The sequence below is a fragment of the Paramacrobiotus metropolitanus genome, unplaced genomic scaffold, assembly GCF_019649055.1.
Source record: "Paramacrobiotus metropolitanus isolate TYO unplaced genomic scaffold, Prichtersi_v1.0 Parri_scaffold0000001, whole genome shotgun sequence".
NCBI lineage: Eukaryota > Metazoa > Tardigrada > Eutardigrada > Parachela > Macrobiotidae > Paramacrobiotus > Paramacrobiotus metropolitanus.
The window spans coordinates 797558-819884 of NW_026570221.1; the positions used below are offsets into that span (position 1 = coordinate 797558).

The 22327-nt window shown below is 41.8% G+C and overlaps 6 protein-coding genes across 8 annotated transcripts; 4 read left to right on the forward strand and 2 right to left on the reverse strand.

Annotated features, from left to right (window-relative positions):
• Nucleotides 1-49: 49 nt before the first annotated feature.
• On the forward strand, nt 50-1690 carry LOC129602840 (aprataxin-like). The gene is made up of 2 exons (XM_055502006.1): nt 50-484; nt 1143-1690. The coding sequence occupies exons 1-2, from the start codon at nt 133-135 to the stop codon at nt 1517-1519; spliced, it is 729 nt and encodes a 242-aa protein (XP_055357981.1). The 5' UTR covers nt 50-132; the 3' UTR covers nt 1520-1690.
• Nucleotides 1691-2197: 507 nt separating this feature from the next.
• Nucleotides 2198-4005, reverse strand: LOC129598781 (ATPase inhibitor mai-1, mitochondrial-like). Its single transcript, XM_055496870.1, has 4 exons — nt 3754-4005; nt 3444-3498; nt 3032-3121; nt 2198-2602 (listed from the first exon to the last, which is right to left on the reverse strand). The coding sequence occupies exons 1-4, from the start codon at nt 3801-3803 to the stop codon at nt 2432-2434; spliced, it is 366 nt and encodes a 121-aa protein (XP_055352845.1). The 5' UTR covers nt 3804-4005; the 3' UTR covers nt 2198-2431.
• A 3105-nt stretch (nt 4006-7110) lies between these two features.
• On the forward strand, nt 7111-11212 carry LOC129581090 (uncharacterized). The gene is made up of 2 exons (XM_055471979.1): nt 7111-7451; nt 10843-11212. Exons 1-2 carry the CDS (start codon nt 7172-7174, stop codon nt 10974-10976), a joined length of 414 nt encoding a protein of 137 aa, XP_055327954.1. The 5' UTR covers nt 7111-7171; the 3' UTR covers nt 10977-11212.
• A 639-nt stretch (nt 11213-11851) lies between these two features.
• Nucleotides 11852-13851, reverse strand: LOC129590347 (uncharacterized). Its single transcript, XM_055485564.1, has 4 exons — nt 13833-13851; nt 13649-13794; nt 12816-13251; nt 11852-12384 (listed from the first exon to the last, which is right to left on the reverse strand). The coding sequence occupies exons 1-4, from the start codon at nt 13849-13851 to the stop codon at nt 12317-12319; spliced, it is 669 nt and encodes a 222-aa protein (XP_055341539.1). The 3' UTR covers nt 11852-12316.
• Nucleotides 13852-15160: 1309 nt separating this feature from the next.
• On the forward strand, nt 15161-18979 carry LOC129601573 (uncharacterized). 2 transcript variants are annotated; one of them, XM_055500517.1, is made up of 4 exons: nt 15161-15857; nt 16279-17104; nt 18334-18599; nt 18681-18979. In XM_055500517.1, the coding sequence occupies exons 1-3, from the start codon at nt 15403-15405 to the stop codon at nt 18559-18561; spliced, it is 1509 nt and encodes a 502-aa protein (XP_055356492.1). In that variant the 5' UTR covers nt 15161-15402; the 3' UTR covers nt 18562-18599; nt 18681-18979. The 2 variants fall into 2 exon arrangements, with proteins under 2 accessions (XP_055356492.1, XP_055356417.1); XM_055500442.1 differs by having other exon boundaries at nt 18334-18978.
• A 1265-nt stretch (nt 18980-20244) lies between these two features.
• LOC129581308 (uncharacterized) lies at nt 20245-22022 on the forward strand. 2 transcript variants are annotated; one of them, XM_055472308.1, is made up of 3 exons: nt 20245-20475; nt 21190-21383; nt 21492-22022. In XM_055472308.1, the coding sequence occupies exons 1-3, from the start codon at nt 20449-20451 to the stop codon at nt 21787-21789; spliced, it is 519 nt and encodes a 172-aa protein (XP_055328283.1). In that variant the 5' UTR covers nt 20245-20448; the 3' UTR covers nt 21790-22022. The 2 variants fall into 2 exon arrangements, with proteins under 2 accessions (XP_055328283.1, XP_055328274.1); XM_055472299.1 differs by having other exon boundaries at nt 21206-21383.
• Nucleotides 22023-22327: the final 305 nt, after the last annotated feature.

Sequence of the window (22327 nt, forward strand, 5' to 3'; positions counted from 1 at the left end):
TGTGGTTGGACGAGCGACCGATCACACTGAATTTTTCGTTTTCGCTGTTCAGTTTTCTTCTTTCTGTTTTGTCACTTTTGTGTGTTTTTCGTCTCGAAACTTGTGTTTTTCTGTACGTATTCGCTCTTGATTATGGCGCAGCACACGTATCCTCCCGACGAGCAGTTCCGCTTCAGCCTGCTCAAGTCCATGTACGACCCGGCCATCCAGATGTACCGCGACGATCAGATCGTCATCGTCCGCGAGCGCAAACCCAAAGCCAGCATCCACTACCTCATGCTGCCCCACGAAGCCATCGACACGGCGCGCGATCTGCGCCCCCACCACATCCCGCTGCTGCGCCACATGCTGCAGAAGGGCAACGAGTTCGCCGATGAGTTTGTGCGACCGCACACCCATTATCCGGTGATTCTGGGATTCCACACCATCGCCACGTTCATTCGCCTGCACATGCACATCATCTCCACGGATTTCAACGGACCAGGTACGGTGGGATTTTCCCAGCTTATTTTCCACAAATTTTGTTTGCTAATTGCGGTTTTATTAGTAAAAAATCTTCGGAAAACATTGCGAAGAATAAAGGAATTATCTGTCTTGCGCAAAGAAGTAATAATAAATTTATATGATTTTTTTAAAATAATAATTAAATAATAGTTAAGAATAATAATTATGTAAAAGTAAAACATTCAAAAAATGCGATCATTAAAGGAATCAGCCGTCTGGCCCGTCTTGGACGTTAGTTGACTGTATTAATAAGAGTATCATTTTCTTATTTATCAGTAATAAATTTCAGAAAATCTGTAACATTTTGGAAAATATAGACTTACTCATTCTACGCTAAAGCTGTGTATAGCATGATTTGCATCGAATCGAGTCGACAATGAATGCATGTCGTAAGAATATTGCTTTATTTGACTGGACAACTACTTTTGAACGTATTCCCTGATTTGTTTCATTTTTTATCTTTGTTATTTCCTCTATTCCCTGAATTATGTATTTGTGTTTGTATTGCTTACTCTCTGAATTACATATTTTTTTTTTTGATTTTTTTGAATTCCTGGATTTATTTTTTATCTTATGACTATTTTAATCTTCTACCGAGGAATTATTTTCTAATTTAATGTTTACTTATTTCCCCGCAGGCGGTGAAACGTCCGGTGATTATCGGGAATTCGTCCACCGCGAGCTGTGGGTGGAGCCGGACCGGGCGATCTACCTGCTAGAACGGGAAGGCCGCATCCCGGTGAACGAGGAGCTGTGCCGCTCCATCAAACTGAGCCCCACGGAGCCCATGCCCTGCTACTTCTGTAAGGAACGCTTCATCTACATCCCTAAACTGCAGAAGCATCTCATGACGCACGAGGAGGAACTGCACCGGAAAGACCAAGCGTTCAAGACAGATTGCCGCTACTGTCGACCGGTGCCCATGTTCTTCAAGCGGAATAAGAGACTTTTCTTGTCGGCTGCGGTGGCGGGAATGGTCGTCAGTGGCGCCTCGATTGTCAGCAAGATGTTTTGAAATTTATTTGCATTTATATGACGAAATTTTAATTGTACAGTGTACTGAAGACTGTGATAATGTGCGTTGCTTCTGGCTGCTGAAAAGTAGAAATGAAAAACTGGCAGAATCTCTTGTAAACGGTGCGATTAACGTATTGCTGATGCTGTGTACAGAATGATAACTTGTGTATTGTGGAGCAAAAAATATGTCACGATGTGGCCTGTGGTGTGTCGCACAAGGAACTTCCGATTGCATTTTATTAAAAATAGAATTATTTAATACAGTAAGGGAATTAATCAACTTTGGCGCAATAATTGCCTAATTTCCTCGTACAATTAGTATTTATTACAAATTTGTGTATCAAATTCTTGTAATACGAGATCATACTGACTCATATAGTCTTGGCGTTATTCAAATACGTAGTTTAATGATAAATTTACCAAATTCGTCATTCTTTCAGTAAAGTTGCCTTTCAATATTTCAATATAGTTCTGGGTTTTTTTAAATAGTTTAGTTGCTTTGTAATAATTACAAAATAGCTAGAGTCCGAATTAATCCGTCATTAAAATCCAGCTTCCGGTTGCATATAAAAAGAAATAAAATTTTTATTTCCTTAATTAGGCAATGCATTTTAATTAGAAGTTCATAATAATTTCCTAAGGAAATTATTCATTTAAATCATCAATTTCTTCCGGGAGGATTTGTATTTTTTATTCCCGTTTTTTTCAAACGACTTAATTAAAATCAATCACGGAAGGCCGTGTATACAGTACAACACAGCATACGACGCATCTTAATGGAGAAACATTTCACAACACAACCGAGTCAAAATGAATTCGGCATCCGGCTACACGTAGGTAGAATTATTTCTAGCATGAATCAAAAAGCACACCGTCTGGCTGAAGAGGGAACACGGGCTAACCGCTGATATCAGCGGGATCCGTCGCGGTCCAGTGCGGCCTGCTTGCGGGCGTCCTGCTCGGCCTTCTTGGCGGCCTCCTTGTGGCGCTCGATGGCGTCCTTGTGGGCGCGGATCTGCTCCTCGTGGAACTTGATCTCCGTGTTCAGGTGGCCCTTGTAGTCGTCCAGCTGCTGCTTTTGCTACATACATACAGTACATCAACAATAATTCCTTTTTTTACATGTATAAATGGCTTTATCGGCGAAAAATAACTAGCAAAACTACAAAAAATTATAGCACGGATTATTTGCAAAATGCTTAATTTATAAGTAATTCTTTATCTATAATAATAATGATTTATATACGATAATTAGTTTATACTGTAAAAAATCATAAATAATAACACGTAAACCATAAAAATAGACCTGTAAATAATTTCAGTCAAAAAATATGTCTTCAATAAATATTCGATTAATAATGACATTATTTTCTAAGTCAGAAAGAACGGAGGGAAACCGAGATAAGCTGCTATTACTGCAATAAAAAAATTCCGCGTAATAATCGCTGGTTGAGAGGTAAAACCGACACTTCGACAGCCAACAGCGCATTAGAAAAACGGGTATCCATACCAGTTTGCGGAAGAACTCCTCCTCGCGCGCCGCTTCAATCTTGCCCATGGCGCCGCCCGCCTCGCGGATACTGCCGCCGCCACCACCACCCTGCAGTCCGGAATATAATGAAATAAATGCGCATGAAGAATTCAAGTAAAACTCCACCTATTTTAATAAACAATAATAATACCGAAAAAATAAGATCGCCATTATTAATAAAAAATTATTTTTTAAAAATAATTAGTATTGATTTACCAAGTAATTTTTTTAAAATTTTCCAATCTGCAAGCAGTCAGCTGCATCATCGCTGAGCAATAACAGAAGAAAAACAGTGAGAAAAAAAATTAGTTTGAATATGTCGAAGCAGCAGAACAGTGAAAAACCATCAGGAAAGGTAAATTTGTGATTATCCTTAGGTCCTTGGACGTACCTTGCCCGCTCCGCTGCCCCATTCACCCGACGCCATCCCGCGCGCCAACTGCAGTCTGCAAATTAAGTAAATTCAACGTCTATAAAAAATGACTGATCCTGGGCACGAGGGCACTTAAATTCTATCAGCTCTTTGCTTTCGTCATGCGCTGAAAACCTGTCACAGCTGATCAACACTAAATCACACCATGGACCAACTACATGTGCCAGATTACTGAGCACAGTGCCTAAGAAAACCCCTGCAGCAGCCAAACCCAATTCTCTTGCGAGAAACACAGGAGATGTTTGTGCCTGTGACTAGAATATCCTACCCGAGTCGGGCCCGAAGAACCGATGACGAATTCATACAGCGCAGTGCCATTACGATGCAATAATGACGATTGATCCTCTCCAATCCGCCAGACAAAATATACGCAGCTCTCCGCTCTTCTGCACCCAACTACTGATCAAAGACAATTTTAAATATAATTTGCACACTTTGTCTCGCAGTTTAAATTTTTCTAATCAGAGCAATTCAACAAGAAAAAACAGAAAATAATCCAAAACAAACATTATTATCCGGTGCAGGAGATCGGTTCACCCATTTTGCACAGCACAGTTGGCCATTCCATCGCCATTTGTGCTGTTGGCACTGGAATGCTAGATACAGTGATTACGTGTACAGTACGAATATCCCCGTGTACAGAGTATGTGCAATTAATTTTTAAGTCTGTATATGCTTGTAATTATTGTCCTGAAAAGCGAAAACTGTTGTATTGTACAATATTGAACATTAAAGTATTCTGTTCATTATCATTGCTGTTTCCGAACTTTACATAATTATTATCATAATATGGAAGTGTTTTTCATGCAAAAAAATCAGAAGTATTTATGATAAATAAATAATAAATAAGTAAATTAAACAGCCTAAACTGTAGAGCGCAAACGTATTATAATAACTAAAAAATGTATATGCCGAAAACATGCACGTCTTTCCAAATTTTACTGCAGTCTGTAGGTAACGATTAACGAACGTCGTCGGATATACCATTGATGCCACTGCACTACGAAAACACTCATTATGATGTGACGTTGAAAATGCACATCTGGCCTTAGTTGCTGACCATACCACCCATTAAACACTGGTAGCAACTACCGCATGAAGTCAATTAATACTTTTACCGTTGAGGAAAATGGCTCGCTACAACTTTACCTTGCCATTAATTTTCTCTAATCTGCGCCAGAGCTTCAGCATCGAAATTCAACGTGGAAACGCGGCATCCATCTTGGGAACGGCACCAGTCTCGGCTAATTTAAATCAAATGTTCTATGTGATTCGGCCATCTGTTTCCACTGTCTGTTGATGCTGTGTGATGTTTCATTTTGAAACGTTGGCTTGATAACTTTGTACTTGTTTGTGAAAAACTTCTACCAATAATACTGTTATCACTGTACAATATACAATACTTTTATGGATACGAATGTACAATACGTACTTGAAAGTAAGAGTAATCTGAAATTAAGCTGGCTCCTCAGTTACGTTGAAGTCGAACTAAGCGCTTGTGCGTATGTCAGCTTAACGCCGGTAATAAAATGTCTAATAATAACAAGTTATAGAAAACTATAAAATTGTAACTACTGCCAAACTACTAAAATATCGTACGACACTTGTATCATGGCAGTTAATTTAGTTCACCATGCATACTTGTATAACGATAAGCTGTACAAGTATGTAGTACTCCGTATGTACACACTTGCACCAAAATTAATATTTTCATAATTATTATGACTAGAAACAAAATACTTACATTCCAAAAATGTAGATAGAAACAAAATACTTACATTTCGACGCTGTATATAGGTACATAAAACCGAGCCCCAACAAAATTATATTCTTTGTTGTATCTTATACCACCAGTTAATTTACGTCAACATATGTATATTACTTATGCAGTAACACAATTAAGCTGTTGACTGAAAAGCATTTCTTCACACGTAAAACTTGGAAGCACATCCATCCAGGCACCATCGTCCACTGGTTACATGCAAGTACCGTTTTAGGCGATAACTAATATAAATTACTCTATTTTAATTGTGCTGTTGGTATAAAAAAATTGAAGTATAAAAGTTGATGGGATACGGCATTCGTGATTTATACATAGTTATTTTTCGTCCCTTTAATTAAGTACCATATAATATACTAATGTATAGAGTAATGTATTCGAACTTTTGTACGACATCATTCGGAGGGTGGTCAACAAGTTTCTTCACGGGAACAGTGCCGGTACAATGCATGGTAGGTTATGAATCGATCCTCTCCAAATCTCAAACGAAAATTAACGCGCAACAACAAGAATTACATACATCGAATCAGGACCTTTCCACCATGTTTTCAAAATTTAAAAGAATTTCGACAAATTTTCGAAAAAATAATAGAATCCTATGATACATGGATGTAAAAACGATCTTTATGCTGGTGCATGGGCGTCGTTATGCAAAATCTGAAAACAGATCGGTTGATTGTAAGACTTTTAGTCTGGTATGCACTTCCAGCTGATCTGTGTGTGCAGACTTTGGAATTTCATTTCACCCTTGTAACGGTTCCCGACCGGATGTTGCGCGCATAAACGGTTTTCGCGCCAAGGTATTATGCAAACTGATTTGGTTACACTCGTACAAAGTAGAATGTCATAAAGCGACACAAAAAAAGTGTTGGAGAGTGCGCGAATGTGAAAGTTTTCGCACATGTGCTCACATCGAAACACTTCCGGTACATAACTTTCCGACCGGATGTTACGCGCGAAAACGTTCTTCACGCCTACGTATACAAATCGTTTGGCTACAAAATATCATAAAGCAATACAAAAACGTATTTGGGAGTGCCCGAAAGGGAAAGTTCCCGTGGATGTGCACGAATTTGGTGCTATGTACCGGGCATTGGCAATTAAAATCCCTTAAAGAAACTATTCACAAGGTAAAACACGGTGGTCAGCTGAAATGGCTGGCGTAACGTTAACAACCATCTTTATTAATTACCACATTAATAATTAGTTTTATTCAATCAGCTGTGAATACGCTAATTTTACGCTAAGTGCTAATTAGCCTTCGCACACCTTTAACACGTACGTAAAAGTTAATTAAAATGGGTTCGACGCGCCTGGCTGACCTGTCACATTAGCGCTGGCTCGTTTTTTTGTCAGAATCTGCATCGTGTAAAATGAGAGAAAATGTTTTCCGGCCGTCGGCTTTGTGGTCGACGTGAAAGTGAACGCAACTGCACCGCGGTGAAAACTGGAGCGCGCGTTGACGACCGGCAAGCTGTGTTCGCTTAATTGGCCGCGGCTCCTACGTGCCATTTTGCGCTCTGTTTGTAACACCGCACAAAACAAGACCTTCGAACAGCACACTCGCTAACTGACCACAGACAAATCCGCATTAGTTACCGGCACTAATTTCACGCTAGCGTTTTGTTTGTTCAAGTAATTTATTCACTGATTAATAATCTGGTGGGAAGTGTGCATTAAAGTCAACGCGTTTACACAGTCAAAAAGCAGATCTACGATCTTTAAGGCAAAAATTAACAAACAGTCGCACTTAAGCACACAATGGAGTCAGTTTTTATTCAACTAACACCGCGCGGAATTCTAATACCGGATTGACACAGAAAACATAATTGCCGTATAAAATGCTGCGAACAATTACGTAACCGGCATTTGGACGTTTTTTTTCAGCGGGTTTACAATTTACAAAATGTTTCACACGATGGATATTATCAGTGTGATAGTATTGGGATTAGCTGCGATCATCCTACCCGGCGAATCCGGCCCAGCCAACCGTCAAATGCCGATCCCCACATCCACGGGAAAACCGCACGTGGTCAACGTGACCGAGTGCCATCCGGCGGTCCTGCCGCCCATCACCAACCCCGGCTTTTGCTCCAATCTCCTGGATCTGGATGCGTTCTGCATGTTTTTGGAGGTCGCCGAGGCGCCCGAGTGCAGTGTGTTTATTGGGAATTACTGCTGCTACCGTACGTATCGATCCTCTCCAATTTTTAAACGAAAACGCGCATTAACAAGAAGATCGTCGTTACACCGAAATCCGCATCACTGGGCTGTAGCACAGTTAAACTCTCTTAAAATACGATTCTTTATTAACACTTTTCTGTAGCGGTCAACCTTTAAGGAACCGAATTAACTCGGATATGTGCTGTAACATAGACTCTTTATAACACTCGCCTCTTTATGAACCGTATATATATATATATATATATATAGTTACATATATACTTTCCGAGGAAACCGAATATAGCTTAACCAGTGTACATAGAGAGGGTTTTGAATAGCCAGCTACGGTTAAATACAGTTGCATTTAAATAACGGGATGCAATATGATAAAATAGGAATCTCAACAGAATATTCCTGTTTTATCAGACTTAACTCTTAATCATACTTTGAAACGATCGCTAAGCGAAGTTAGTAAATTTGTAATTTTAAACGTATTACAGAAGCATGTTGCTACTGCCTTAATGCTGCATTTATAAAAATATCGGTATGCTCCCCCATCAATAATAAACATATGAGTCATAGTAATATCGGTACATTCATTTAGACGTTTACTTAGACGGGAAACGTATGGATCACAATCACCCTTAAATCAGTGTTTTTTTTGTCTTGAAAAAGACAAAATTTGTCCTGAAGTATTTTGTCGCAAGCCGACATAACAGAACAATTTTGTCGGTACAAATTGTGCCCTCCGCCCCCATCGTTGCGGCTGTTTTCTAAATATTTTATTATGCGTACTATTGATTGTATTCTGTAGTACGATACTATTACAGTAACTTTAATGAGCTTGTGCGGATTCTTTTGTATGGGCGCTTTTCTTTATTAATCAGCAGGGCGATTTAGATTTAGTAGTTGTACATGTGGTGTATGTATAAATGTTGGAAGAACAGTTTTGACTGATACAGAAATGGCACCCGCAACGACCATTTAATTATTCCGGCAACGAACATTTAGTTAATTTTGGGTAAAATTATATTCATCCTTTCCTGGAAACAAAATTTTGCTGACTGCGTTCTCCGGACAGCTACAGGTTTCTGTGTGGATGATTTGTACAAACCATCCACTCCAGTTACCCTTGATTAGAATAAAACTCGTGGTTCGATTGGGAAGCAGTTAGAGATTCATAACGGTGCAATTCGCACAATAACTGTGCAACAATTCGCTGCTTTCCAAAGCAAAGAAATAAGCATCAATTCGTAATAAAATGCGGCTGCACTGTTCAAACGATTTCAAAACCTTTGCCTAAAAGACGCAGTGACACAGCCTGATGCTCCCGGTTGTTATCCCAATAAATTAAATAGATCCATATGAGCTGCGGCTGATAATTATTTATTCGGAAATGTAAGACCAGTGAAATCAAAGATTCAGTGGTGCAGTGCGGTATGAAGCTTGCGATCGACTGAAATATCAAGTTTGAGTTTGCATCGCGCTGACAACTTTTGCCGCGCAATGGAACTTTACATATGGCGCATTGAGCCGTTGCGACGCGACTCCGTGTGAAATCCTGATAACTTGTGATAAGAGATTTTTTGATACCAGTAATATTATCACGGACGCGTCCGTGCGCGTCTGCTATGGGAGTTATTAACTGTTTAATGTCTTCTGTTAATTAATCATATGGTTAATGAACGGAAACAGGAAAAATGAAATGAAAAACGTTTTACAGTACTTTCGTGGTGTTCGTTATATACCGTAAGCACGGTACAAAATAATCTGGGTACAAAATAATCTGTGTATTAATACAGTAATCTGTGTATGCACGTACACAGATTATATTGTACCGTGCCGTAAGTATACATATACAGTAATATAAGTAAGCATATAGCGATAACATGGGTACATATGTTGTGTGTAAGTATGTGTATCGAGCTAAATTTAGCTAGATTAGTTGCTTTACCGCCGGTATACCAGGTATTTTGGCTTTTGACGTAATTTATTGCCATATATCACAAGATCATAAGAGCCGTTATTTTAAAATTTAGCAGTAAGTGCTATGGAAAAAAGCGGACCGTTTCGGTTTTGTGCTTACCGATTAGGAATCGGTTTAATTTACAGTCACAAGGCGATTATGTTTTTAATGTATTTAAGTAATCACCGTTATCGGTTAGTATTTCATGGCGCATGTGAAAAATTACATATGCGGATATGCCGACTTTCATTCACAGTGTCTAATTATTTTTAGCTGCTCCCAAAATTCAGAAGTCCATAGGTCATACTATCTCTGTTATTGTGCGTATCAGTCTGCGTAGATCTCTCTCCAGATTTGTGAAGTGATATTTATAAAGTGATATTATATGAAGTATTTTAGATGTTTATACGAAGTGCTGTTCTACACCTCATTATATAAGTACGTATATGCAGATGCATAATGATGCATACTGCGCCTTATACATAATTACTGATCAGAGGCAGATTTTATAACCAACTATCAAGAACAAAATATGAAGAAAAAACCTAATATTTTAAGGTACTTGTACACCAAGATTCATAGAGGTTTTTCCGTGTATACTACTCGTATTTTATGGAGGTTTATCAATATTATAATAGCGTTTTTTTAATAATGCGGTCGAAAGTCCCGTTACGCATTATAATTATTATACCACGTAGGTGCGCGACAAAAAACGCAAAATGGGTGACTGGAAAGTGCGGCTGATCACCCTATTTTCCCAGTTTTTCACAATGACGATGCATGAGAGCGTATCCCTTTTTAAAAATTAAAAAAAGGAAAAAATTTTAATGTAAAACATAACAAAAAATCAAGTATATAAAAATACACAAAGTGTATGCAACTGAGCTTTTGTCGATAAAATACAGGATTACTAGTAGGTATGTGTATAAGATAGCTGCCGATAGGTGCTTGGCATCTGAAGTCAGTCTTTGTATTTTCGTACAAAATCTGCCAAGCCACGACAATACTCGTGCGAAACGAGATAAAATTATAACTGCTAAGGCGTTATCAGTCAGCGCTGAAAGCGATTTGCATGAACCGACATGCAGACCTGTGTACCATATGCGTTTTTTTGTGAATCACTCATCCGAAACATATAAAACTGTCTTTCCATATAGATGTTATTAATAGGGCTCCTGGGCACAATTTCCCTTCATAAAATACACCCAGGTATAAAATAAAAACTGATGGAACCGTGTCTGTATTTTATAAAGCGATTTTACTGTATAATTAAGGGTAGTGACCAATTTGGTGCATGGTTTCAACTGTGGGTACGAGTACATCTCCGGGAAGTTTCACTTTGCTTCGCTTTGAAAACCTCCAACAGGTTTCTGCATTGTTTTAGAACATTATTCAAAAATATTCTACAGGGCGACGGTGTTAAAATTGATAGTATTGTGTTTCCACAGAATCTCTGCCTCAAGGTAACAATCTGACCAGCTCGGCCAGCAAAGAGTTTGCACGCTCCATACGGGTACAACGACTACGGCAACTGCAACAGCGTTCGGCGCCCATCCAAGCCGCATCGCCACTGCATCGATAACGGCGAAGAACGTCGCACACACGTAACGGGACCGTGGGTGGCTGACCGGGCACAGGCGACAGTATCAACCCTTTCACCTCATATCAGTCTGCATAACGTTCCCGCCAACGACACCAGCGAAGTACTGTAATGGTGGTTACAGTATTACAGCAGCAGTATTCCACCTGCAAATTTGCAATCAAGGCTCAAAGACTGCCATTGACGAGTGGATATTACACTCGACTGTTCCTGTACTACAGACTAGACCCTATGTGGTGTGGTTGTGGATAAATGGTGAGAGTTAATCTGTTAATTTACCTTACGACTTTAGTGCGTGGACTGTGATGTCGCGTTATCCATCCAAGTTGGTCAACCAAGGTGGATCCTTCTCTGTTGTGGAGAGTCATCGCATAATCGAGTCACTGCGTTTTATTAATATACTTATATATAATCGCACTACAGCAGCCAGAGTTTTTTATAGTATGAATACCTTTAACGGTGATCGATACGTACTGAACAAAGTAATGCATGAGTATCAGTGAACAAAAATTCTTAAACTTCATTTCCGTTCGGCTAACTGAAAGGCAAAGTACACATCTTCCTTCGCTACCATGTCGCAAAATGTACCGAGAACAGAAACAAAGAAGCAGAATTTCCTCGCTGAATCTCGGTTCCAATTTTTTGGCGTAAATACTCTTCTGAGCGAGGGTTGCCTGTGCTGTCAGTAATCTTATTGTTAGCCAGACTTATATTGAATGAATGAACACAATGTCACAATGATCCACGATGTCAGATTAAATCAACACATTTTCCGATTCCGTCGCATCTTAGTGAAATGCACTGAGCAATATCTGTACATACGGAAACCACATTCAAATTCTAACACCTGGCGAAGAAATTAGGCCGTTTTAACATCTGGTGAGCAAACCATGAAAACCTAAACTTAAAGTGAGCAAAATCTGAGAAACACCGAATTATTACCGAAACATATCCTTTTCTTAATTTTTCGACTCGAAAAAGCAACGCAGAAATCATGAACAATGACGTTGATAAAGATGCAATCGGATGGTCAGTGCGATTCTGCGCAACGCAACTATTAAATGTAATTTTCCCCATTCCTCGAGTGCCGACTGTCTCCGTCACTTCAGCATCCTCTCATTCGCAGAACGAAATTGATGGTCACCCCGGTGCGGACGCCGCAGTCCACCAGAGCAACGTTGTCGTTCAGCTCGCGGCCGGCAAATACCAGTCGCTGCTGATCCATGGAAATTTGTTTGACCTCCTGAATCCGGCATTTCAGCTGGTTCACCCAATAGGCCAAATTCACCTGCACACTATGATGGTTTTCCCCGTCAAGCTCATCACAAACACGCTGCTGTCGCGCACCAAGCGCGTCGCTGGATTACGCTCTTCCATAATGCCGGCTTCCCTGCAGTTAGATTACAATCATGCCATCCAGAACTGTTACATTTGTTCATTACTTCAAAAATTATTCCAGTACCATATTAATGAATAATCACATTATCACAAACTACTACAGTAATTTATTACGTGATCCTTGCGTTTGGAACGAGCGGTTTGAGAAGAAAACAAATAACGTTAAAGGAAGTTAATTTACATTAAACTTATGGCATGCAAGGAAGAATTACAATTATAAAACCATTGCTCAAGTTCAAAGGAGAAGATTAGCAAATAAACGAAATGTTCGAGAACGTAACAGCAAATAATGCAAATTATAATTCGTAATTTCTCTTATAAAAACCCAGAACAAAGTTCACAAAAGTAAGAACTTTTATAAATTTCTTTCAAGTTCAAAATCATTTTAAAAACAGCCCAATTCAGTTAGAATTTCCACCTCACCGGCAATCCACTCCATGAGTTCATCCAGCGTCCAGCACAGCGTCGGTGAATGCAGGATGCGCAGCAGACCGACCAGTCCGCACACGGTCATCCGGCTACCCGCCGGCTGCGATTCGGCATGGACTCGGATCATCCGCACAGCCTCCGGGAAAGGGATCTGCGCCAGATGGGCCACCGGATGACACAAGCGCTCCACAAACGCCACTTGCGTCCACAGCTGCAGTTGCGGAATCTCCCAACTCAGCGACAACTTCATGAGCTCGTACACGAGCATGGGAGCCGCTCGGCGGGGATCGATGGGCAGCGATTCCCGTTGCGTCATGGCCGCGCCTACCACCGCCACCACGGCGGCCTTGCTGTAGTCCACCTGGAAGACGCTGACGCGTCCCAGCTCTCCCGCTGCGAAGACGGAACGCGTTTTCGACGATATATGAACCTAGAGCGGAAATCCAACTTCAAAACTGTGAATTCCAAATCAACATTGCAGCATGAGTAAGTCAAAGTAACCGGATCGTCGAGAGTTCGAAATACTTTGCGGCCAAACAATTTTATACAATGGCCATGACAAACGATGACCCAAATATTTTTAAAAAGATAGCAAAAAAAGTAAATCAAAAAAGAAATTTTGAAATGAAATTAGAAAAAGTCAGAAAATCAACAACTTAAAAAATCACCCAGATCTGGTTTATTTCAGCCATTGTAACGCCCGAAACCAAAACGCTCATTCATTAATACAAAAATAGTTATTCTTAAAAATAGTTATTCTTTCTTAAATTTGAAAGCGCATCAAAAACAACAAAAAAGTTGATTTTAACGGTTAACTCTACACGAACCAGGACTTGGCGATCCACTTCGATCCCACCCTGTCGCGTCTGAAACTCCACATTATCCGTTCCTTTCAACTGATCCCCGTTCGGGAGCGCCGGACAGTCGGGTATGATCCGGCGGAAGGCGGTGAGTAGGTCCAGCCGGTGATGTTCTGCAGGGCGCTGTTAATGCAGTCCATATTTTTGGTACCGGTCGGTGGCGGGTCCATGTAGACGGTGGGGCTGCCGTGGTGGTCGGGATTAATGAAAGCCAGCTGCACCGCGTGCAGAAAGCAGTTGTCCGGCAGCCGCTCCACTTGTATCCTGGCCCGCCACGGAACCTCGAAACCGCGAGAAAAGAACGCGTGCCTCGACTTGCTCTTTCCCTCGACTGCAAAGCATGGGTGAAATTACACGAACCCTTACGCAAAAAAAACTGCGCTATAAATCTGCATTTTTGTCCGACTAAAAATAGTATCGGAGCGATACTATTTTTAGTCGGACAAAAGTGCAGATTTTTAGCGCGGCGTTCGATGATTATGCCAGCCATAAGGAGTTAGTAGCGTAATGCAAGCGCAAAACCGTTCTTCGCAGTACGGTTGAATTTTGAACAGGACACATCAGAAGTAAGAACTTACAGAACACTTGCAGTCCAACGCCGTTCTCCAGCCACCTAGGCAGGGGAGAAATCTCGTGGCCATTGTCGGCCACACGAACGCGCATCAGTTTCCACTGTCCGTAATCATTCCACGCCTGGAATGCAGATCCTGTAGGTCCATCCGGAAAGTATACAAAGCGCGACACGTCACGAAACCGTCCTCCGTCGCGCCCGTTTCCAGTGTGGCCATTTGGTAGTGGTTCAGCAGGTTCAAGACACCGGTTTCGAGTTGCTCCTGTTCCATCAGACGCTGCGAATGAGAGGGGGCGCTGGATGTTGGTATGGTCGGGGCTGCGTTCAATCGCCAGCAACCAGGGCAGTATCCCCGGGCCGTATCCCACTCTGACGAATGCTGGATCGTGAAGCCATTCGCTCCAGCATCGGATGGCGCCTTCGCCCCGTTTACATTGCCGTTGCCTTCTTCCATTTCTGCAGCACGCACCCACTTGACAAGCAACCGAAGAAAGAACCGGGCATACTCACAGTTTATACTAAAACAGCTGCTGCAGGGATATAAACTGTATGTACATTTGACAAACACTCGCGATGGTTCTCCACTCACGCGACACGCTCTCGTGGTCTGTCGATACTCAGCAATGGCTTGTCCGAAACAATATGCTAACCAGGGAGGAACATAGGGAGGGTCCAGATTCAGAAAAACTGCTTCTTTTGTATAGGTAGTACAACTGTACAAGCAATCATCCAGCTGCAGGATGATTACTGTAATTTTCTCTTTCTGTCTGATGTCAAGCACTCTTTCACTTCGCAAGGCAGTTACGTGCGCACTGCGCAGCATGCATAAACCCGTACGCCTCAAAATAATGGCTGACGCCGTAAAATCGAATCGTGTGTGGTAGTTACTCGTATTAAACCTAGGGTAGAGTTCGTAGTCACACATTGTACTTCGTAGTCTGCCACTTTTGTAACTCCTTTTTATTGCTGGTTTTCAATATTATTTATTTTTCAGCATAAAGCGTACTGAAATTTTATCATTATTTCGTTATTGGCTCCAGTTAGCTGTGGGTGTTCCACGTTGCTGGCAGTTTTACGGAATACGTACGTCTTTGCTGTCATAAATTACACCTTTTTTAACTTTACTCTACAGTGTCAAGCAAGCAATAGAATGTTTTTGTTCGAGACTGATGGACGAAAGATCAACGCCAGAAACGCCGTAGATGTTAAAATTGACGGCCTGCTCCAACATGGCTTTCTTCTTGGGAGGGAGGAAAAGCCAGGGGACGACAGCACTCCGCCGCGTTTGATCGTCGATTTCGGATGCACGTCTCAGCGGTCGGTGTTGGTGGAATCCGGGACGGTGTCGGCGGGCTACATGGATAGATACTGCCATTCGGACGTGGGAACCGTTGTGCAGGTGCTCCTGCGCGAAGGCCCCGATCGCCCATGGAGATGGTACCCCGGGAAACTGCTGCTGCGCCGCTTTAAACGGCTTAAACATGTGGCGCTTGTTGAGGTGATGGTGGGCGGGCAGTGTCGTCGGGAATTGATCCCCAACCGCCAGATCTGGGATCGTGCAGCAACTTTGAGCACAACCCACAAGCCCGTCATGGGCATTCCAAGGTCCGTATTATATTACTGTATACTCTAATCCTTTTCGTTCACGCTGAATAATCTAATTAAATTCTTATGGTACTAGTACGTTTTCTGATAATTTTGAAATCAGGGGACATAAATACGTGACGTGAGGCGTACCAAAATACTAAATAGCCACTTACCTTTTGAGCCTATAACAGCGAAAAAGATACTTTTCCACAAAAAGCGGTATTTTGTCACGGTTACTCGAATAAAATTGATGGCAGTAACTGTAGGAACTGGAAATTACTGTTGTACAGATTCCTGAAAGGCGAATTGCAGTAACCAAAGGCTATCTTTATTTGTAAAAATAACGTTGTGAATAAAAGGCAGCATGCCAAGAACTATGTCTAAGACAAGTCATGTTCAGGAACTATAAAATCATGTTCACTGAGAACAGTTTTTGCAGTAAATCTACCGCAAACAAGGTGAGTACGAATGTGACGGGATGTCCACAAAGGAAAGTGGCAAAGCGCAAACCTGCCAAGGCGATTGATGAGCCGAAGCGAAAAAGGCCGCTGCGTGTCGACCAGTGCCGTTTGGCGTTGCCGTTTGAAGTTCTGAAGGAGATCTTCCACTCACTGGACACCGTAGACCGTCTCCGATGTCGCCGCACCTGTCAACTATGGGAGACCCTGCTGACTTCGGCCGAGCTGTGCCAGGTTATGCGTGTATCACGGCGAGGGGAGAGTTCTTCCCTACCCGTGGTGTGGGACTGCAATTACGCCATGTATGGCTGCATCCTCAAACACATCACCGCCGCCACGCGCATCATCTGTATTCGCGACACCCAGAGGTTTTGCGCTGCCAGCCCGAGCGATGCCGATGAGGTCGTGGATCTTATCAAAGAGGTCTTGGACGACGCTGGCCTCCGCATCGACAGCGTGATTGTGCACCAGCGATCGATTCGGCTGAGCTTATCAACATATGCTCGATGGAAAATGGGCGTGTTTTCCATGGAGATGGCCGCGCAGAAGGCCAGGCTGGGGTCGTGTTGTGGGCGTTTGATCTTCAAAAATTACGGCGTGACCATGGAGAGTGAGTACGGCACCGGCTGCGTTCACTTTCGGATTCCTGCTGCCATCTCCAACGCAGGACTCGTCGATGAGGCGCAGACTGTAGAGCTGTTTGAGCGACATCTGGTTTCGGAAGGGCTGCCGCTGGATGTGGAGCGCATTAGTATTTGCATGTCAGATCTCATCGGCATCAAGGAAAACGCCAAGGAAGTCATTAAGGTAAGTTGTTAAAACATTAGAGAACTGCTTCGCTGATGCGGGGCATGATGGCATCGTTTTGACGAACCAACTCGCGCTTTGTGAACGCAGTTTCATCTCACTGGATTGTGCGTTCAACAGGAATTTCATCATTTTCAGTTCTAATACATTTCAGAATTGAGTTCCATATTTAAAAGCCGATAACAGTGACGATTTTAGTGAAACCGCTGTTAGTCCTTCCGCAAAAAAAGACGCAAAAATTTGACGAAAATGGTTTTCTTTATTTTCCGATATGTTCTTATTCTTTCTCAACTTTTCTGAAGTTTTCCTAGATTTCTTATGTTTTCTCCGTTAGCAAATTAGCTTACCAGCAAACTTGCCGCTCGCACTGCGGCAGCGTAGTCTGTGGCTAATAAGCCGCATTGTGCGGGAAAATGCAGTAGTTAACCAGCCATAGCGCCGCATATTGGTTTTATACCGCAAAATAGTCGCGGCCAAATCAGGCCTTATCTTTAAGTGATTTGGCCCGATACATAGTACCAAATTCGGGTACATACACGGGACCTTTCGCTGTCAGGCAACATCCGGTTCGGGAGTTATTAAGGACAAAAAATCCCAAAAGTTTAAACGCGCGGAGGTGCATAAAAAGTCTCATTATGAACCGATCCTTATGATTTTGCACGAAAGCACCCATTATTATGAAGATTGTTTTGGTACCGAACCAGCTTTCTACCATTTTTTTCAAATTTTAAAATGAATTTCAAAGTAGTGTGTGCTTTCGTGCAAAATTCGAAGAGCATCGGTTCATAATGAGACTTTTGGTACACCTCCGCGCGTTTAAACCTTTGGAATTATATTTCACTAATAACTCCTGAACCGGATGTTGCACGGACAAACGGTGTTTGCCCCTATGTATACGAATCCTTTGGTTACAAAATATCATAAAGCAATGCAAAAAAGTGTTTGGGAGAGCGGTGATGGCGAAAGTTGCCGTGGAAGTATCCGTATTTGGTGCTATGTACCGGGCCAAATCCCTTAAAAGCTTTCCCTGTTGTTTTAAATGCCATTTGCAATAACAGGTAAATCACTTAAAGATAATGCCTGTTTTACCTGTTGTTGTAAGTGCCATTTACAACCAAATGTAAAGGGTGTTTACAACAACAACAGGTAAAGAAAGCACTTAAAGATAACGCCTGTTTTACCTGTTGTTGTAAATTGCAGTGTGTGTTACCTGTTGGTTAATTCTGTAGATTCTTCATGACTACCAGTCCTGCGATCCGCGTCCGTCGGCTCATTATCGGGGACGCCAGTGGAGAATGGACGATGTAGCCGATGTCGAGTTGGCCAAATTGAATCGCTTCTCCTTGTACGCCTTGTCGCGCTTCTTGGAATACCCGAGTGAAGCGTCCGAGGAAGACACTTCACAGTCCGGTGTCTCCAACAGTGAATCCAGCAGTGACTACGATACCCAAGAATGAGATGGTTTAGGAAGGCCGATACGTTCTGATTTGGAATGGTACTACTCTTAACTCTGCTTGCGGAACTTTATCACTCTTGTTGCGATGGAATAATAATCTTTAACCTCTTTGTTTTGTAGTTTCTGTTCATGTTACTGCAGTATGTTGCTTATTGAAACACGGAAAAGTCGCTTGATTTGCGCTTTGCTCATGCGCTTGATCCGAGAAAATATGGGCCGGATGCGTGTTGAGCATTTTTGCTTACGCATTTTTTCACTTATCGTCTACAATGATTCTTCGTTTACAGTCTGTTGGCACAACGACTGCTGCTATCTGGGAATCGTGTTGAAGTGCCTTCTGATTGCAGGTTATGAAAACCTTCTTAATCAGTAATTTGCGACAGAAACAAACTCATTACCAGCCGTTTATGTGAAACTGATTACATACGAATATTTTTGTTCAAGTGTAACTGAATCTTGATATTGTTATTGCTGTATTGGAAATTAAAGAATAACGATATACGAGTGTACATTATTAGACACTTCGTAAATAAAACAATAGTACACGAGAAATGAAATAAACCGCAATTGGCCAATTGGTATTCCCCATTTTTTTCAGTTCAACTTCTCTACTTATTGCTACGAGAAACAGTCTCGGCTTTGTCAATGTCGCGTTGCTTGTGGTCGATGGCCGGTCTGTTCCACGGTCGGCCGGCCAGTTTGTTATTCTAAACTAAACATTCGCAGAACGTTTGCACTGGACAGGAAAGGAATTTTGGTCCCTCACTTCCACTCTTTGGTTACAGGACAGTCGTCGTCGTCGGTAACTCGCGGACCTAACAGGTTCCGTTAACAGGGACGTAGTGGTAGTTCGGCACTCCCTGACCTAGTGGGCTTTAATAACTGGGCAGCAAATCTCTAATCGACCTAGCGGGGCCCATACGAATTTTTCGCCTCCGCTACGATACCGTTATGACAATTATGAATATGTATTATGTGCCAGTTTAGTTCGGGTAAAGCGTAGGAAAATCATTATGTACAAGTATTTGTCACTGGCAGCGAAACCAAACTACAGATGCACTGACACAGTAAGGACGACTGTTCTTGCCGCAGACTTCGCTTATTAGTTATTATTACTTTTTATTGTTGTAATCGGGCGTGAGTTTTTGATTATTGAATTTTACAAACCATCATAAATTTATTCAAGCAGTTTGCGCGCGCTTGATTGACTGGTTCCTTTATATTCGTAACAGTGGCCCGGTGTTTATGGCGCCTTGCAGTTTGTCTGCTAGGTTTGACGAGGCAGAAAACGCTGAAAGAAACTGCAACAGGAGCATTTGCAGAAACACTTCAATGTGGAAATTCGTAAAGTTTGCCACTTGAAAATTCTTCCTGAGAAACAGATCCGTTCTAAACATAGCTGTCATGATTTACTGTATTCGATCAGACTAAAGTCTTCTATTCCAGTAATATTGCGATCACTGCAGCCACGTCTGGCCACTTGAAAATGCTTTTTCCAAAAAACTGTTCGGTTGCAATGCATGAGTTCGGCAGAAGTCGATGTCAGCATTACCGGTACGGCGGTACCAACAGTTATCGAACGAAGAAAGGAGAAAAGCGCATGCTGGCAAATTCCAAGGGAACACCTCAAATATAAGCGAGATAATTTTTCATTTGAGCTCGTTATTCCGATCAGTTTATTGTTTCACATGTGGTGTAGTTCGGTTTAATAAAACGAGCGCTCTGAGTCGATTGTTAACTGTTGTACTGTTTGTCCCAGTTAAAATGGCTGTGCGTTTATCCGTTTTGGGCACCTTTGGACTGCTGGTGCTGGTGACCTTTACAGCGGCTTCGCCCTTCGGTTCTTTCTTATCTAAAATATCGAAAAAGGGGAAGCTGGCGTCTCCGTATGAATATTTGTTCGTTATTGCTTCGGGTAAGTGGTACATCCGCATTTCAATCTAAAAAAATTAGGTACGAGTATTACAAACTCGACGGTGAAAATAAACTTTTATGAGATAATTGCTGGTTTAAGAACGGACGTAGCGAAGGCTAACTTTGTGTAGTAAAGACAGTGATGATAGACTAAGACTGCTGATATTTTGGTCGCTTTAACTACGTACTGGTAGACGTTATACCGTGCTCGTGGTCTGAGCGGCTAAATCAGTCACCGGCACCATCAGCCACAGGGCGCGCTGCATTTTATTACTACTGCAAGTGCTGCTATATGCTGCAGCCTGCAACTGCTGTACGCACAACCGGCTTTTTGAATTATGTGGTTTATCGTTTTAATGATAAAAACTTTGTTATGAAAAACTGACACCTTTTGATAGCAGAGGGGAAACGTACACGAGTCTTTGAATTTATCAAAATCTGAGACAATCGAGAAATCACTCTATCATGCAAAGGCGGCTCCAGTTAGGTGATAATAATTAAAATGATTATATAACCTCGATGAATTCTCTTTAAATTTATACGAAAATGCGTTCCAAAGCAACAGTAAAGAAAAAATTAAATGGCAAAAGGCCAGGATAGATTGTAGCTGCTGCGCATGTGGACATCTACATCTGATAGTTTACGCTTACTGATTTTTTATAATACGGAGTTTATGCAGTATGTCGTACTCGGTAAATGCAAAATTCTCCTGAAGAAATTTTCTATTACAGCTAATGGACCTTCGATGAACGAGCGGTTCAGAGACAAGGATGGATTTCGGTTCGCCCATGTTTACCAGATGGAGTTTGGCACGGACATTCGGTTTTATTACAATGGTTTCGTGTTCAGGTCACCCAAAGATAAGCTTGATAAGCTTGTCAAAACCGCAAAGACAGATTTACCCGCCCGGTCAGTGAGATGAATTAATTATGCCTTCCTTAGATATTGTATCCGCATGGTCCAGCTGTACCAAATTTATTAAACCAACGACACTATTGAGAAAATATTTTTTTCCAGCTATCGTCATTTGGAGAACAGTCCGCTCGCCAACTATTATATTCACACAAAATTGTTGGATGTGCGTGAGGATTTGGTTCCAGATCTGCATTACATGATCGATCATGCGGAGGAGTTGTGGGACCGTGGTAATCAGCACATCAATTATACGGTTTTTTCCAAAACACTGCCCAAAAGCAAACAACATGGCCCTCTCACATGGGATCAGCTCCCCAAACAAGTGTTCGATGGGCTGTTGGAGCCGGATTCCTTTCCAAAGACATCCCTGTCGAAAGGAGCAAAGGAAGCTCCATGGTGAACCGGAAGCACGACGACGAAATTGCCCCGAAACTGTGCTTGTGCAATCGGTTCCATACATCATATAATTAACCCATCCTGCAGCTTTGCATAATCGTCTATTATTCCTTCATGTCTCTGATTGTCAAGTAACGTAAGAATATGTATATCTACCTACTAATTTGGTTTGTGCGCGGCTTTCATTAGCATGGTTTCGGTTTCCATGTTTCGGTGTACCGTTCTAAAATAAATTGAATTGTGAAATAACTGATATATTGCATGAAATTTGATTCAATAACGGCCCGGATCCGGGTGACGAACACTAAACACAACACTTTTCCCAAGGCTGTATGGATGGTATGGTTATCGTCCACTTACTACTCATTAACATGTCCAAGAAACTGAATGTTATTTCGCGCACGGTTTGCTTCATCAATAAGCAAATACATAATGTTTTCTGATGAAGGTATAGTGTAATTCTAGAGTAGTCAATGTTACTGTTAGTGGTACGGTGGTACCAACTTTAATAGGCGATTGAATCACATGTAAATAATGTTCAT